General features: G+C 37.4%; 2 protein-coding genes across 2 annotated transcripts in view; one reads left to right on the top strand and one right to left on the bottom strand.

Annotated features, from left to right (window-relative positions):
- Positions 1-237: 237 nt before the first annotated feature.
- On the bottom strand, positions 238-4822 carry LOC127434307 (suppressor of cytokine signaling 6). Its single transcript, XM_051686954.1, has 2 exons — positions 4483-4822; positions 238-2806 (listed from the first exon to the last, which is right to left on the bottom strand). The coding sequence occupies exon 2, from the start codon at positions 2680-2682 to the stop codon at positions 1111-1113; it is 1572 nt and encodes a 523-aa protein (XP_051542914.1). The 5' UTR covers positions 2683-2806; positions 4483-4822; the 3' UTR covers positions 238-1110.
- Positions 4823-16145: 11323 nt separating this feature from the next.
- rttn (rotatin) overlaps positions 16146-18411 on the top strand; it is a 59875-nt gene continuing 57609 nt past the window's right edge. The window contains exons 1-4 of the mRNA XM_051686926.1: positions 16146-16283; positions 16809-16996; positions 17243-17438; positions 17664-17741. Coding sequence (XP_051542886.1) covers positions 16247-16283; positions 16809-16996; positions 17243-17438; positions 17664-17741 — 499 coding nt within the window. The 5' untranslated portion in view covers positions 16146-16246. The remainder of the gene's footprint in view (positions 16284-16808; positions 16997-17242; positions 17439-17663; positions 17742-18411) is intronic.

The following is an 18411-nucleotide window of genomic DNA, read 5'->3' as shown; positions in this document are numbered from 1 at the left end:
CAGGAGATGTTAGGCAGAATGTTAGCTTAAATCACATTCACTTTCATTGTATGGAAAAAGATGCACTGAAAGGGAATGGTGACTGAGGCTAACATTTGCGTAACATCCCGGAAGGAAGTCATATGGGGTTGGAACAACATGACGGTGAGTAAATGATGACATGTTTTATTCTTGGGTGAACTCTCTTTAACATGGTGTTTAAAAACAAAACAAATAATATGTTCATGAACCATAATATCATGAGCCAAAAATGATTTAATATGATCAAATGGTACAATCATTTCGACAGGACAGAATACTGCATAAATCAAACAACACAACATAAATAAAAATAAAACAACAACTCTTCTTCTTTGCATGCTCCCTTTTTGGAAAATCAAAGATTCTCATTTTTTAAGTATTTTTCTATAATGTCTGTTCTGAATGTGATTCACAGTCTTTCCTTTTTTGGCGCTCTGATACCCGACTGACTCAATTTGTTGTTGCACAGATCTACAAAAATGTAATGAATCGCAAAGAAAGAATGTTTAAAGTACATTTTTAAGTGAAACATTTTACTTTTAGCAATTGTAGAAGATAAATCCTGAATAAATACTTATTCTTTCACTAAATCTGTCAATCGATCTTTGATACAGTTTTACACATATTCCACCAAAAATCAGTTTAATTAAAACGTACCGATTATTAGAGAGAAAACCATTGAAACCTGCCAAAAATTTGGCCGACATTATATTTTTCCAGCACAGAACATACAAACACTGAAGCTTTACAGCAACATAACTGTTTTGCCTGTCAATGCACAACTCAATCCAAGCTTTCAAAACAGCATCTGCTATTCATATTCATATAATCTGTATGCCTATAAATTCATTAGGAATGGCATCCCAATCCTGAATATGTTTCTTACCATGCAGCCATGACGAGCCCTATTGAAAATTAAACACTGAATCTGAGCAACAACAAATTTACGCTCATATTTGTGGGAAGATCAGATAGTTGCCCTATGCTTTTGACACAAGTCAAGCCTTTACCTCCATACATGTAAACTGTTTTAAGAATGCATCACTAAACAAAAAGTGCAATTCACTACCGTATCCCACTGCAGTCAGTTCAGTAGTGCTTCTCCTGCAAATAATCTTTCATTTTGTTTGGTAAAGGCAGTTTCTGAATCAGATCAATCCGTGTGTACTGTCGAATGACAAATCGGCAAAGATATTGCAGCGAACGGACTTGCATGAACCGAGAGACAGGATTGGTCAACCGAACTGGGTACGTGACCGACCCTGGCAAGCGCGATCTTGAGTAACAGAACGCACCGTTTTCCGAGTCTTTTATAGAATGTTCAATGAGATCAACTATGGAAGTGTGACCTTCTATATCTGGCTGCTCATAAAAACTGAACCTGCCGTTTGAGTGTTCAATCCTGGTATGGAGCGTCTTTCCCTGTGACCGAAAGCTCAAGCTGAGGAGATAGCGATCATCTGAGCTGTCCCTCACCAAAAAGGAACCATCTGGAAGGTTGATTAGCTTCTCCTCCGCCTCCCATCGAGTTATAGGTCCCCAGTACCAACCCTGCTTGGCCAGTTTTTTAAGTTCCTCTGTAAGGCTTGTAACAACCATGGGTCCACTGTTTTGGAAAGAATCATACACTCTGCTAACACCGGGAGCAGAACTGGGATCAAAGTTCAGATGATGCCTCACTCTCTCCACAACGTGAGAGTCTGCACCACTGAATCCGGAGAGGGTCCTTGGAATTTCAATTGTGGAAAGAGGTGAGAGTGAGGGAGAAAATAAAGGTGTATCGGCTCTGGAATTGGAAAAGACCATTGATGGAGTACCAGGTAGGTGCCCATTCACTGACTGGTCCATAAGAATGTCTGATGGCATGAGATCATCTTGGGCCTGGTCCATGTGAAGCGAGTTAGATTCGACTTGATCTACCACTTCCATAGGCAAGGGGACATCTAAGCAAAAAGACTGGGATGAACCAGGGTACATTCCGTCATCTAAAGGCATTGTGTACTGGATGTAGTCCTGAGGTGTGAGTCCAATAGGCACATGATCCTCAATGTTCAAATGCAAGTTACCACTTTGAGCCTCCATGTCCTTCAAAGAGTCTCTCTGATCTTGGAACAGACCTTCTAATTGGACATCATGGATCTCCTTTCTGATGCCATTGAGGGAGGGACTAAGGTTGGGAGAGTGGACCATGGCTTTTAACTTCACCTCCATCTTGATGCAAGCTTCCTCTGAACTCACAGGCCTGAAAGGCCATGGAGAAGGGCTGTAATGATGGCTTCGGAGAGACGAGGATCTTAAAGGGCGCTGGGCTTTGACTTCATTAAAGCTTATTGGGACTGACGAGGAAGAGAAGGAGTCATCGTCATCTCCAGAGCCCACTGCTGAGGGGCCCCCTTTGACTTTAGCTTTCTGTTTTGTAGACAGCCTCCTTTTTAGAGTGCCCATAAGACTCTCACTCTTCGATCTGTTCTTGTAACCCTTCTCATCCTCCACGTTAAGATCACAACCAACCAGAGCTTTAGTGTAACAACCTCCAAAGACAGAGTCGTCCTTGGTGAACTCAGCAGCTAAAGATGGCTGCTGGAGCATGACAAAATCCCCATCTTCTTTGCCCTTTATGTTAAGTGACTTTCTGATCATCTTGAGACTGATCTTCTTCATCCTTACACACCTGGGCAGGTGAGGGCATGAGACGGTCCTAACTGCTGACCGTTAGATGCTAACTGCAGAATCTTCCCATGTGAATGGGAAATGTTGGTCATGTGAACACCATAGTCCTTGTCATCTATAAAAGGTGAGATAAAAGGTATAATTAAAAAGTGAACTAGCCATGAAACATGGTGCTTTATACTGTATTTACATGTAAAACATACATAAATTATAGGCTTGGGATTGATGGCTTTTTCACTCATCGATAATCAGAAAATTTTCCCAATGATTATCGATATATAAGAGCATTTTTTCAGATATAAATAGGGCTATTCGTTGCAGAACAGTTTGTAACTCTTCATACATATTTCTCAAAAAACTTTGGCAAAGTGTCAGAGGCAGGGTAACTTAAAGAGGGTCACACAATGAATGCATCTGGCAAACAACATGGCGCATTCTAAAATTAGAATCAATTCTTTTCTATGCATCTAGGCACACCATCGCTGCTTGGCATCTGTGGGTAGTGCCCAGCTACGACTCTGGAGGCTGCACAAAATTTCAAGAGTTCAGTTTATATCGATTACACCATTTTATACACTAACCTGCAAACTCGTCAATGTCACTTCGTCACATTCATTCTTGAAAAAGTACAAAAACCTTTGTGACTTTTGTTTATAGTGACTTGATTCACAACTTTGGACTAGACTGCTACTTGTACTGCATCGAAGCGTCCTTCAGTATTAAGTTCATTAAATGTTAAATCATCTCCTTGTGGCCTCTCAAAGCTATTACGGCAGACTACATTAAACAGAGGGCCAACTGACAGTAAATTGGAAAACACACAAATTAGGCTTCTAATTTAAATGTCAGGTAATATTAATATATCAATGCCTAAAAAAATGTATCAAGAAAATAACGCTGTTATCCATACAAATAATTGATGTATAGATATTTGATGACATTCCTAATAAATGACATCCTAAAGTGAAAATTTATACATTTTGACAGTCTTATATATCCAATTTTTAATGTATGTCAGTTCCACATAAAAATGATCACATTTACATAGTTATATACTGAATGTTTATATTTACAAGAGCTCAAAATGCATCTTTACTTTCACTGGATGGCACATTCTACTAATTTTACAAAAACACATTTGATGACAGGCTGCCCATTTCATTAGAACTTATGTTAACACTTCAAATTAAACCTGTGTAACTTAATATATTGGCAACATAAACTTCAGCCATTGTCTATCACTTAATAAATATGTCTGACATCAGATGTTTATTTTTTTTGACTTTGATATAATCATAATCAAGGGATCACACACTAATATAAGGTTCAGACTCACAAGTTAATCTGTAGATGACAAATATATATATATATATATATATATATATATATATATATATATATATATATATATATAAACATACTTTCCCGTTGCCTTGTAAAACAAACTTGTTTGTTTTGAATGCATTTGCAGATAATAATTTCGATTATTCATTGAAATCAGCAGTCAATACAGCCTATATGAAGCCTGACAGGCCTATGCATCAACACATTTAGCTGTAACGACATGATAACTATGTCGTTAACTATAGCGCCAGAATAGAATAAAAACTCTTGAGTCAAGTGAGATCAATTCATTACAAGACTGTCACATCAACCTTTATAACTTTGTCTCACAAAAGAAACAGGCCTTGAAGTGAGCTAACTCAGCTAGCATCCTAAGGGACCTTCATATGTCAGCCACAACTAGAGACTGTGAATATTCACCTATAAACACAAGTTACTCACACTTACCACTTTAGAGAATTGATTCCCCCTTTTCGTTTTCAAAAGAAAGATCTGGGTGGAAAATGACGACGACACTGGCATTTCGCATTAGCTTGTTGATAATAGACTGCTAACCATTAGCTAAAGCATCTACAACTCATTCACACGAACAAGAGCAGTTTCACTACATAAACACACACTGCTCATCTGTGCTCATCTCATGCACATGAAGCACCGAGGCTGTTTTTTCTTCATCTGCATCTGGCTGTGTGATGAGAGAGACATTCCTTAAAGTTTCATGACAAGTCCATTACTATTTTCAGTTTTTTTGCTAGCTAGCCACTTTGGCTACAGTCTCCTCTCCCTTTTCCTTTGTTGACTGTTGCATTATGGGAAAAGACACTGAAAGGATAACAAGAGCGAGGAGGGTGGCTGGACTGGGATGTGTATGTACGCCAATTTGTAGTCTATATTATATTATATTATATTATATTATAGCTTATTATAGCTTATTATAGCCAGGGTTGGGGAGTAACAGAATACATGTAACGGGATTACTATTTAATATACTAAATATAAGTAACTGTATTCCACAATAGTTACAATTTAAATAATTGGTCATTAGAATACAGTTTCATTCAAAAAGTATTTTGATTACTGAAGAGATTACATTGCATTTTATTGCAATTTCACTTTAAGATGGAAAAATGTATACAAATAAATGATGCGATCCAAAGTGCATTTGAACAGCGGTGAAACTTTTTCTCATGATGTGTTACATTCATACGAGCAGACAGAGAAGTAAGTTTGAAGTAAGTTTGGAGCAGAAGAAATAGAAATAAACCTTGTGTAAATTGTAAGCTTTACGCTAAGTTAAAATGCTATTTCTAGCCATTTTACATGCACATGTTACCAGGCACGATCATATTTTTTATCAAGAAAATTTACATTGGATCATAATTTCTTTTTTTCTAGTAAGACCTTTGATATTAGGGCAAAAAATAATATTCTTGATAATAATTTTTGTATTGTTTTCCTGTAAAAATATCTAAAAATCCTTAAAACAAGATCAATTTGATTAATCTTGTTTTAGAAACAACACTACATAAGATATTTAGGTTTTTCAGAGAATGTATTTTTAACATGTGTATTTTGTTTTACTGTACTGACAGAGTTTTTATAGTCAAAACAAGTGAAAAAATCTACCAGTGCTGAAGAAGTAATCCAAAGTATTTAGAATATGTTACTGACCTTGAGTAATCTAACGGAATAAGTTACAAATTACATTTTACAGCATGTATTCTGTAATCTGTAGTGGAATACATTTCAAAAGTAACCCTCCCAACCCTGATTATAGCTTATTATAGCCTATTATATTACAGCCTATTATATTTTTGTGTATTTGTGTGTTTATTTATTTATTTATTTATTTGAATATACCAACATAAAAGCTTTTCATTTGGTGGACAACAAGCCATACAACAATGTTTTATTCTCACAGAATCTTGCTATGCAAATTAATACATAATAATATCCTAATATTTTTATTATGTAGTATACTGTAGATTATTTATTATACTTATTATTATTTTAGATTATTAAAAAATCAAAAATCACATCAATCTACACTCCATACCCCGTAATGACAAAGCAAAAACCAGATTTTTGATAACTTTGCAAATTTATTAAAAAGAAAAAAACTGAAAAATCATATTGACATAAGTATTCAGAGCCTTTACTATGACACTTGAAATTTAGCTCAGGTGCATCCCATTTCTCTGGATCATCTTTGAGATGTTTCTACACTTTGATTGGAGTCAACCTGTGGCAAATTCCATTGATTGGACATGATTTGGAAAGGCACACACCTGTCTGTATAAGGTCTCACAGCTGAAAATGCATACCAGAGCATCAAGCCATGAAGTCAAAGGAACTGCCTGCAAAGCTCAAAGACAGGATTGTCTCGAGGCACAGATCTGGGGAAGGCTACAAAAAAATGTTGGTTGCATTGAAGGGCACATTGGTCTCCATGATTCTTAAATGGAAGAAGTTTGGAACAATCAGGACTCTTCCTAGAGCTGGCCGCCCGGCCAAACTGAGCCATGGTAAGAGAGGTGACCAAGAACCCATTGGTCACTCTGGTTGAGCTCCAGAGATCATGTGTGGAGATGGGAGAAACTTGCAGAAGGACAACCATCACTGCAACACTCCACCGATCTGGGCTCTATGGCAGAGTCGCCAGATGGAAGCCTCTCCTCAGTGCAAGACACATGAAAGCCAGCTTGGAATTTGCAAAAAAGCACCTAAAGGACTCTCAGACTGTGAGAAACAAGATTCTCTGGTTTGATGAAATGACAATTGAACTGTATGGCCTCAATTCCAAGCATCATGTCTGGAGGAAACCACGCACCGCTCATCACATGTGCAATACCATCCCAATGGTGAAGCATGATGGTGGTAGCATCATGCTGTGGGGGTGTTTTTCAGCAGCAGGGACTTCATGACTGGTCAGGGATGAAGGAAAGCTGAACACAGCAAAATACAGAGATATCCTTAATGAAAACCTGGTCCAGAGTGCTCAGGACCTCAGACTGGGCCGAAGGTTTACTTTCTAACAGGACAATGACCCTAAGCAAAGAGCCAAGACAATGCAAGAGTGGCTTATGGACAACTCTGTGAATGTCCTTGAGTGGCCCAGCCAGTGCCCGGACTTGAACCTAATTGATCATCTCTGGAGAGACCTGGAAATGGCTGTCCACCGACGGTCCCCATCCGGTCATTATGGGGTATGGAGTGTAGTTTGATGTGAAAAAAATAATTTAAAGCATTTTAGCATAAGGCTGCAACATAACAAAATGTGAAAAAATGAAGGGGTCTGGATGCTTTTTGAATGCACTGTACCTACATTAGATTAATGTAGCTAAGCTTCACATTTGATGGTCAACTGTTTTTTTCTCATAGAATCTTATGCAAATTAAGGTACAATCACATCACATTATATGAAACAACATGGTGTGAAGTTTTAATCATGAGTAGAGAGTAGATTATTTATTTCCTATTAGAACATTTATTTAATTATCTAAAATGTAAAACATATTAGATCACTTATTTATGATGTGAAATATCCTTTTTAAATATCCTTCACATTTGGTGGGGAACAACACCTACAAAGGTGTTTTTTCTTACAGAATGTGTTATGTAAATTAATGCATTTACCAGAAGATAAGAATATGACTCAAAGGGTGTCATCTTTAAACTTGAGTAAGCTTTTATTTTTTTATATTATTATATTATTGGAATATTTGTATTATTATATATTATATATCATTTATTATTCATAACTAAGGGTGTTAGCTGTTGGAAGTGTGTAGAAAGCAACTACATGACTTATGGCCATAAAGCACGCACAAACAAGATGAAATTATGTTGTGCCTTTTGGGTACGTTGCAGTTTAAGTTGATCAAATCTCCTTCAAAAGGTGAAAACTTCTCTATTAAACTCTCACAGCAACCCTTAGGTGAGTTTATGTGGTGCATTATTTTTACCAACAGTGTTTTTTCTTCTATAATAGACATTAATCTGAAATAGATAAGGGTGAGTCTTACAAATTCCTACAGTAACAGACACATATAAACACATCTATATATTCATAATATTTTCTTGGCTTAGTGTTTTTTTTTTTTTTTTAGACTGTCAGGTTGCTATCTTCTTTTTTTCTAAAGTGGTGTAGTGTATCAGAGATAAAGTGGGAACTTTAATGTATTCATTGGTCGCCAAATTAGTGTCAGTATAGTTGTAAAGTGGGTAATGTGTTTACTGTTTTGGGGCTTATTTGAACCTTACACTCCAAGATATTGTTTTTCCCCTTACAGTTAAACTGTCAAGATAATAAAATGCTGTGGTGAACCTGCTTTAGAATCTAATTACAAGCCCCCATTAGGGCTTATCAGGCTCAACCACTTATATCTAGAAAGGAGAAAAAAAGCCTGTTTCTTGTGAGAGCATTTAAAAATCATTAAAGTCTTGTTTTAGTTAATGTGTTTTAAGAAGGCAAATCAGAATCTTTAATAAATAAAGACAGATTTGTATTTTTTGATGATAAAATGACAGGTTTCCTTTATGACACAGATTCAGAGAACACATGCTCTTTGTGTTAACCTAAATGGATATTATCATCCCTCACATTGATTTAGTCCTTCAGCTTGACTGTTTTCGCTGGGGGGCGGTTGTCAGAGGTCCCTCCATGCCCACCCTAATATCTTCAACACTTGCAGTGGAGCGGAAGACGTGTATTACAGACATGTCAGACAGTGATGATACCAGTGGGACCTCTTGGGTTTTTGTTGTCTGAGATTACTTGATATAGCGGCTCTTGCACTCCAGTCCAGGGTCATTTATTGGATTGATCATGTTTACCTCTTTAGCTTGTGCCCTCCTTTCCTTTCAAACCAACAAGTGCATGCTGCAGATGCATTAGCATACAGGAAAGGCAATCTGCGAGCCAGTCCTTCAAAACCTTTGCTCATTCCACATGGAGAGTCCTTAAAGGATCTGAGAGAGTTTGCATTAATTACACCTGAAAGAGCTGGAGCTGCGCCAGATGTAATGAGTCAGCTATAGTACGACTTGAGCTGAATGCAATTATCAAATTCACAGCATGTGGAGAAAATATCATCAATATTTACATAAGCATGTAAAACATTGTACTCATAGTGCTTATACTAAGCTTGTCCATTTGGGTGTTAATGTGCTTTGAAGAACTCAGTGGACTGTGCTTGGAGTAAGCACACTGAATTTGTGTTCTTATGTAATAATGATAGTTTGGTTGTGTAATGTTAAAATGTGACATGTTGTATTCTGTGCATTTCAGAATGAGTCATTAGTGCATGCCTGTTTACGGCACTTATGCACCTTCTGATATTACGTTCACCCTTTAGAAATGTTCTTGTGCATGGAGGACTAAGAGTAAGATCAAATGATCTTTAAATCAACTGCCAAATAGAGAAGTGGTTCTCAACTGGTTTTGCTTTGGACATCTGGTGGCCACCCAACACAGTACCAAAAAGGATTATTGTACAAAAGTAGACAAAAATGTCCTAAAATCAACATTACATTGCAAAATTGCAAAATACATCTTATTTGGTAATTATGGTTGTGGAGGCTCTGTATATACCAATACCAACCAAGAAAAAGGTCTGAGAGCCCTAAGACACTATTTAAAATCCAGACCTGTAGATGAGAATCTCCCTACAGCTTTTATCTTAACACTTACAGAATGGACGTTGCAACATTGTGTGTGTTTTTTTTTTTTTTTTTTTTTTTTTAACAAATCAAAGGTACTGCCATGGTGGCTTGTTGTGCTCCAAATGCTATTTTTGAGTGGCATCCCCTCCCATAGGAGTGCCCTTCAAGAAAACAAAAAATGCAGTTTTGAATTCGCCCGGGAACATCGAAGTGCCATTACCTCAGACGAGTAACAGGTCAGATAAAAAGTCCACTCCATGTATTGTGTTGTAAGTTCATCAAAAGAACAATACTCGATTGCTACCACATTTCCGACATCATGTACCATTAGTGTAGACAGATTTATTAATTACAATGGGAGCGGTCAAGTCGTTTTCAGTGATATAAGTTAAATTCATGTTTTATAGAATATTGACATTAACTGAAGGAGCTGTCTGGTTCAGCGAAAGCCAGTTTGGTTTTGTTAAAGCTAATAAGCCATTAGACTAATCACTTACAGAAAAATACCATTAGGCTACCACAGTACCGCAGCTCCCTATACGCATATTACGCAGTCTACATAGGGCACCATCTCCCTAGGGGGGCCCTTTTTTATCCTTCCACTCCTGTCCCTGATAAGATCTGTGCACGTCACTGTTGTGTGTGGTGTCTAAAGGTTGATTTGTTTCTAATTTTTAAATGTTGCAAATGTAGCTAATGAAAATCCCTGGAATTAACACATTTCTTTTGAGATAAAATACTTTATCATTTTCAGTTTTATTTAAGGTCTTTAAAACAAATATTTTTCAATAACTGTCCAATAAGTGTAAGGATAATATTTGGGGTAAATAGCCCCCCTGTTGCAGGGGCTATAGGCCCCTATTAAACGCATTGTTTTTTTAAGGGGTGCCTTTAGCCCCGATTTACCCTACACTCGCTAAATAGAGATGGAATATGTCAAGGGGATCAAACAAAAACTGCACTGGACAATATATTAAATGGAATGGATTGACAAACAGGAGGAACATGGAGGAATCAATGTAAGACAGATTTGTAAAGTGGAATGTCCTGCTCACTCACGCTTCACTTCAGAGTGCTGTCTTTGCACAGCTTCATTACACTGGAGTGCTTAGCATTATGTTGGTGAAATTTGATTTATGAATATATTCATAATAAAACTAATAATTCAAGATGCACTGTTAAAGTGTGTGACGATTATGGTTTATATAAATCGCAAAGCTGAAACTGTTAAAATTGTTGTGTCAGATGTGAAGGGGAGGAGAATTTATGCATGCATCAGGTGTTTCGACCAAAAAGTCTTCCATATATGCTCCTTGGCTTCCTTGCTCAAGTGTCCTCGGCAAGCTTCCTCCATCCTCGATCCTTACCTACTCGCAGTGCATTTAGAGGAGGCAGATGCTATTTGCACCCTGGTGCAAATAATGGTATATGCTATTTACACCCTGGTGCAAACAGTGTCAGATACTATTTGCACCCATATTTACAGTAAATACTAAAATACAGAATAGGCATCACTGCAGTGTGTTTATTGTGTTTATTTAGAGTCCCACGGACACACCACATTAACCCCTACCCCTAAACCTAACCTTAACCTTCCCTTAGAAAAAATAACCTTGGTTTTACTACAGTAACCATGGTTTCACAAGGGAACAAGTGCGATCGGCAGACCCCGCCTCTGGATCAAATCCTTCTCTGCACTCTTTGACATTCATCGTGACCAAATCACTGTGATGAAATCAACATTTATATAAATTTGTATCTATTATTTTAAGTAGTATTAAAGGAAATATTAAGAGTGGAAACAGGAAATCAGGCTGCAAATAGACACTTTAGAGAACTGAAACGTCCTTCATGATGGCAGACTTCGGTTCGGGTCACAAACTCGAGGACGGAGGAGCGAGGAAACGAGGATGAACAATTTAAGAAATGAGAAGCACCCATTGTTGTTGGCTCAAACTATGACCATGTGTCCACCAAAGGGTTTCTTGCAGCTGAAAATGCCAGGCGGTCTTCTGAAAACGCCCAGCTAGGAGCGCAAGAGAGCGCTTTGGAGGCGCAACTTTTTTTCAGCTGAGACGCTTTGGTTGCTATGATACGGAATATCTACGGAAGTAATGTGTTGCAAGCACCTAATTTTGCAGATAGTTTGTGTTATCAACAAGTACTGAATGTAAAAATGTCGGCACAAGGAAGAGTACTTGCTCTGGCCCTTGCTCTGGAAGAAGGGAAGGCTGAAGCATTATTTTTCATATTAATATTGTGGTAGTCCGGGAATGTCATCTGGTACAGACATGAATACTCAGAGACCAGCAAACTTCTCCTCCATTGTTGTTCAGTCGTTGTACAAGTAGGATGTGACGGTTGGTCGGTGTGGTATTTGTCCCGCCCCTCCTCCACTGTGATTGGACGGCTGGGTAAAAAGTGACAGTGACGAGCACTGCGTTTTACCCAAAGTTGAAAATTTTTCATCTCTCGGCGACCAGAAAAAACGTCAAGCGTGCAGCGCTCATCGTGGAATAGACGCTCGGCGCCTCGTCACGCTGCTGACTTTTTAAATATGCAGTGCTCCCATTGCAAACAATTGAAAAAAATATGCTGGCCTTTGGTGGACACATGGCCTTTGTCCTCATTTTAAAGGGGTCATGACATGCACTTTTTATTATTTTAATATGTTCCTTGAGGTTCAATTATGATATTAGTAAAGTTTTTTTGCACACACACACACACACACACACACACACACACGCACACACACAAAAACAGTCAAATATTTGTAAAACATGATAATTTTTCTCCCTCATTTTGACCTTCTGTCAGAAACACTCAGTTTTGGTGCTGCTTCTTCTTTAAGACTTGACATTAAATGCCCACTGTTATGATTGGCTCTCTGCTTTGACTGACCTGCATGCTCACTCCTTGCCTTCTCACTGATCACCACTTCTGGGTGGGGCTACGGGAGTGATAAGGTAAAGTAGGTGTTGATGTGTTGTTGTGGAGGCAGTCAGATGCAAATGTCTACCACAGTGTGTCATCACAATGTGTAGGAAGTAAAGAACGAGTCATTTGACAGCTAGGTTCAACAAATGCTCTTATTGCAGTGAGGAAGTTTTGAATTCTTTTTTACAATAACAATATGTAGAAAAAAAAGTTCAATATGTCAAAAGATCAAGGAAAATTTGATTCCTCATGTCATGACCCCTTTAAGTGAACCCATATTTAATGAAATTTTAGTATTTATTTATTATTATTATTATTATTATTGTTTTACCATGCATAGTTTAGTTTATGGTTTATAAGGTTGAGGGCATGTCACACAACCTGCCCAAGTTGGCATCTACCAAATCTGGCTAGATTCTACTAAGTAACAGATGCATTGGCACAAAAATACTGTAGAGTTTGATTAAATGCATGGCCTTTGTCATCAAAAACAAAACAAAATCTTCCCCCTTTTAAAAGTTTACAAACCTAATTATTTTACTTTTCTTACTATGAACAATTATATAGTTAGTTGCATTTTATTATTTTCTCTAGTATTTTTCCCCTGCTGTATGCAACCCTATCAGGACAAACCTGTGTCCCATTTTTGGGTCACAAAAAGAACCCATTGAATTTAAAAAACAAGTTAATAAGAAATAGGATCATCACATATGGGTACAAAATCAAAATGCAAAATCAAACAATTCCGAGTGCTGTGTTTGGGTTAGACTCCATATTGGACTTTTAGTGCAGAATATTCATGATGAGTCAGAGAAGGAGCATGGGTGCAAGCCAGGGTGATAAATTTGGTTAATCAGCCAAGCAATTTATCTCACAGCAGGAGAAGAATGGGTAGAGCGATCCCCTTCCATATCGCAGGTTCACATATCAGAAAGAGACAGCCTTGTGGAAAATAAAACAGGGAAATCAGTCTAAAGGTCTTTATGTCAGGGATGTGCTGAGAGCCATATCAACTGGTCAGACTGCTTGGGGAGGAGACCACAGCACTGTGGTGTTTTAGACAAATAGAATGATTTCAACAGTGAAACTTTGGTGAACCAGAAAAGGTGATGAATCATACTGAACCCTGGACACATTCATCTGCAGGTACAGTCTGTTTCCGCAGGCTGGAATGCTTTGAATGACTGATCTCAGATCTAGCCTGATTACCACCAGGGTCTATCACAGTGAGCATATGGTGAACATTTAGGTGTTTAAATCATATTTCATCCGCTGCATACTACTCTTCTTATATAAAGACTGATGATATAGGTAGGGTAACTCATCCAATGCTATCCAGAAGATGTGTCCTTTGAAATCAACCAGAAATATTATATAATCAATCTTTTATAGATTGTGGGTTCATCAGACCCCACAGTTTTGCAGAAAGTGTTGTAGTTTGTATGTTGCTATTGTCAGGACTGAAACACAGATACACATAAATTCAGTTTGATAATTTGGGAATAAAAGCAAGAGCTTGACTTGTTTGTCAAGGATACAAACACAATAAACACTGTGGTCCTAGTAATAACAGCAGCAATAGCAATCACCTGACATTGGCAGTATCTGGCAAGAAATACACTAATAAATAAAATAAAATGAGTGTTGTTAATATTATTTGTTAATCATTATTTATTCACCTTCAGGCCACCCCAAATGTGTATGACTTACTTTCTTCTACAGAACACACACATACTCACAAAAAAAGATTTTTAGAAGAATTTCTCAGCTCTATAGGTCCATGCAGTGTGAGTGAATGGTGGCTACAAACTTGAAGCTCGGAAAAGCACATAAAGGCAGCATAAAAGTAATCCATAAGACTCCAGCGGTTAAATCAGTATCTTCAGAAGTGATATAATAGGTGTGGGTGAGAAAGATATCAATATTTAAGTCCTTTTATACTGTAAATCTCCACCTTCACTTCTTTAGTTTTTTAAGCAATTCACATTCTCTGTGCATATCACCACCTACTGGTCAAGGCTGGTCAAAGGTGGAGATTAGTAAGAGAGGACTTAAATATTGATCTGTTACTCACCCACACCTATCATACTGCTTCTAAAGACATTTAGGATGATCAGGATTAATCCACAGGAGTCGAATGGATTACTTTTATGCTGCCTTTATGTGCTTTTTTGATATTCAAAGTTCTGGACACCACTCACTTGCATATGGCCTACAGAGCTGAGATATTCTAAAAATCTTAATTTGTGTTCTGCAGAAGAAAGAAAGTCATGAGGCATGAGGGTGAGTAAATGATAAGAGAATTTTCATTTTTTGGGTGAACTATCCCTTTATCCATTTAAATCACAGTACATTTTTAATCAAAATCAAGTGGAACACATCTTTGTCCTCTGTCATGTACTATAATGTATGGACCATTTTTAAGTAAAAAGACATGTGCATGCACAGTTATCTATCAAAATCTAGACATCTTTAATTATCACATATGAGGATCCCACTGAGTTGTCATATGTCACAGTCCAGTGTGTGAAAATGTTAGTCACCAAATAAATACCGCCTGCAAGATCATATGCACAGGCTTAGTCTTTGCACACCAGTTATAATTTGTCTGATTATTGATGTTTGATAGAGGATTAGCATGCTGGCAAGACTGTTGAGGAACTAGAAATCATCTGATGTCTCAAAAGTGTCTCTTCTACTGATCACTTTTAAAAACCAAACAGATCACTGTATTCCTTTCACAGTATTGAGTTTTATTTACTTTTCTTGTGTGTAAACAGTGTAGCTGATAAAGTTATCTGTGTTGTAATAAACAGTGACATTTCTAGCTGGTAAAAAGATTCACAGTACAAATGCCACCCAAGAAATCAATAAAGGTAGGTCATATTTAGTCTTCTAAAACTCATATTGTTTTTCCAAACAATGATCCTTCAAATGTAGGAAAAAGCAAACTGAATGTAGGCACCAAAAACAATATTTTTACGAGCAACGTGTCAGAAACTTCTCTGTTTCTATGAGACAATCGAACTGATAATATTGTGGTATTTTGTATACCAAAGTAATCACAGGTAAAATCATGGATGACTCTTTATCGTGGATAGATCCAATGTCAAACTGTGGTTTCTTTTAAACAAACTAGGTATTTGTTAAAAACATCAGCAGACTGAAAACCTAGAAAATAGCATTTAGAAACTATACATACAACTGATCCAGTTGTAATAAAAGTAATGTAAACTTCCTCACTCCCAAAATAGATTATTTAGCACAAATCTACAACTCGAGCACACATCTTTCCAAAATACAGTAGTTACTACACTATGGTAAAACCATGGTACATTTTCATTGGGGAGAATACAAATGAAATAGGATACACATGACGTGAATATACATTTATTTACTTATTTATTTGGCAAAATGTTTATTTGTTTCGAGCCGTTGTGTGAAGTTTATCTGAACAAAGCTTTCTTTCTCATTGACATATACCGGAAGTGCCTGACAGTGGCGCGCTAGTTGAAACAAACCCGCGCGCTGCTGCAATGATGGCTAGGATGTGACGTTTAACAGAATACTGTTGTTGTGTAGTTTGTTTTGGTTTTCACCGGAGAGACAGATGACCATGGAGTTGTCGTCGCTCTTTAAGAAGATCGGTAAGACGGTTTTGTCCGATATTTCGCCGGTTTCTGGAAGTTAAACATGTATCAGAAAGATGACTTTTAAAGTAGCTTGATAAGCTAACCAAAAGTGAAGCTGTTTACAGTACGTGTAGATCAGATCATTTGATAAATAACCATCTATATAATGTGTAATTATCTCTCTTATTACTATTAGTGTATTCTCTCGTATTACTTCTACCTTGCATTCATGAAAAAGATAGTGTGTTGTTGTTGTTGTTGTTGTTGTTGTTGTTGTTGTTGTGTGTGTGTGTGTGTGTGTGTGTGTGTGTGTGTGTGTGTGTGTGCGCGCGCGTGTGTGTGTGTGATTTAGTTGATGATAATAACATATAACTGCACCTTTTTGTAAACTTGAGAAAGCAATCTTTTTTTTTTTTTTTTTGTGTGTGTGTGTGTGAAATTATACAAATTCACCAAACCGAAAAGAGCTATAATATACAGTACACAGTATATAACTTTGCATTGCACTGTTTTATTAATTCATTTATTTATTTCCATTAGGTCACTCCTTAGTGGAAATCAGAGTTCGGGCACTTAAAAATATAAGAAGCAAACTGGATCATGGTCTCATCTCCACTCCTGATCTGGTCCAGGAAAGGATGCTATTTGTTTACCTTCTGGAATGGTTTAATTTTCCTGAGGTTCCAATGCAAGAGGAGGTTCTAGAGTTGATCAGCACATTGTCCAGGGTAATAATATGCACTGAATGTATATAAAATAATTTTAGTGTCTTGGCTGCATTAAATGAGATGTTTTCAATGACAGGGAGTGATGTTTTAATGGGTCTATGTGCAAAGGCATTATTCATCCCCAATCAGATTTGGAAAAAAAGCACACAAGGGGATGTCAGAATCCAAGGAAAAAATGTCCAGATTATTCTACTAGATGACATGTTTTGAGCAGTATCTAATTTTGGCTTCTGTGCCATGTCAAAGCACCCAACCGGAGCACAAATGCTGCAGGATGTAGGGGCTGTCGAATTCCTAACACAGCTTTCGCCTAATGTGGATCCTCGCCTTCGAACAGTCGTAGACGGCATCTTCGATCAGCTCTTCCACCTCCCCGAGGTCCTGCCTAGTTGTCCACCCACCACCTCCTACCAGTCATACTCTGTTCCCTTGCGGCGGACAGGTATAAAAAAAAAAAAAAAAACATGTTGCATTGATTTTATATCTGTCTGTTCCACAGATTACTTTAGATGTCGATGACATTACTTCTATTTTCAAGGCTGCCACATAGGCCTGTTGAATAGCTGTCTTACTCTACCTTCTGAATGAACATAAGCAGACTGTCTGATTCAAGGAAAGTACTAGTTTTTGATTAGGCCTTCAACTACAGCTGCTTTTGTGTCCTCAGAAGAGGACTCGTCGGCTAGGGGATATTTCCAGTGCAGTAAACCCAAGCAGACAGATGCTCCAACCCCCAGAGTATCAGGTACGTGACAACTCTCAAAACATCAAAATACTTTTTGTTAACTTTCAAGGGGAACTTCAACTCATTAAAAGGAACACAAAAATGAGATATTGTATATAGTGGTCGAACGATATGGGCTTTTTAATGGCCGATACTGATATCCAGAGAGCAGGGTGGCCGATATGCTGATACAATATCAATATATCACACAATTATATATAGTAAATAACAAACATAAAATTGCTAAACAAATTAACAAACTTAGCACTATATTTACTCAATTACACACTAAACTTTAACTTTATAAAAAAGACTCTAAAAAATAATAATATTGTATTTTAAATGGTAGATAGCAGTTTCTTCTGATTTCTGTTTAGTCATAAAAATTTTGTAATTTATTTGCACATGAAGAAATTGTTAATATATTAGGAAGAAGGAAATAACAGTACACACTGTAGTCCAGCAACCATGGATGGCATGTTCACGTTAGCAGTCGCATTTTCTCAAAAAATACCAAATCAAAACCAATTGTAAATACAGTACATAGTGAATAAGACATTTAGAGGGAGAGTGAAGATGAAATAGGCGAGCTCTTTAACATTATGAGCTCAAACGCGTCTGCCGCGGCTCTGATATGTGGACCATTTAAATGAGACTGTGTTGCACACTGGTCTATTATTGTAGTAACACG

Source organism: Myxocyprinus asiaticus, chromosome 44 (genome assembly GCF_019703515.2).
Source record: "Myxocyprinus asiaticus isolate MX2 ecotype Aquarium Trade chromosome 44, UBuf_Myxa_2, whole genome shotgun sequence".
Lineage (NCBI taxonomy): Eukaryota > Metazoa > Chordata > Actinopteri > Cypriniformes > Catostomidae > Myxocyprinus > Myxocyprinus asiaticus.
The sequence above is the reverse complement of the archived record's forward strand: the minus strand, read 5'-3'. Positions and strand labels throughout refer to the sequence as shown.

Coding starts and splice junctions, on each gene's coding strand:
- LOC127434307 (XM_051686954.1), bottom strand. CDS start 2,682: ATGAAGAAGATCAGTCTCAAGATGATCAGAAAGTCACTTAACATAAAG.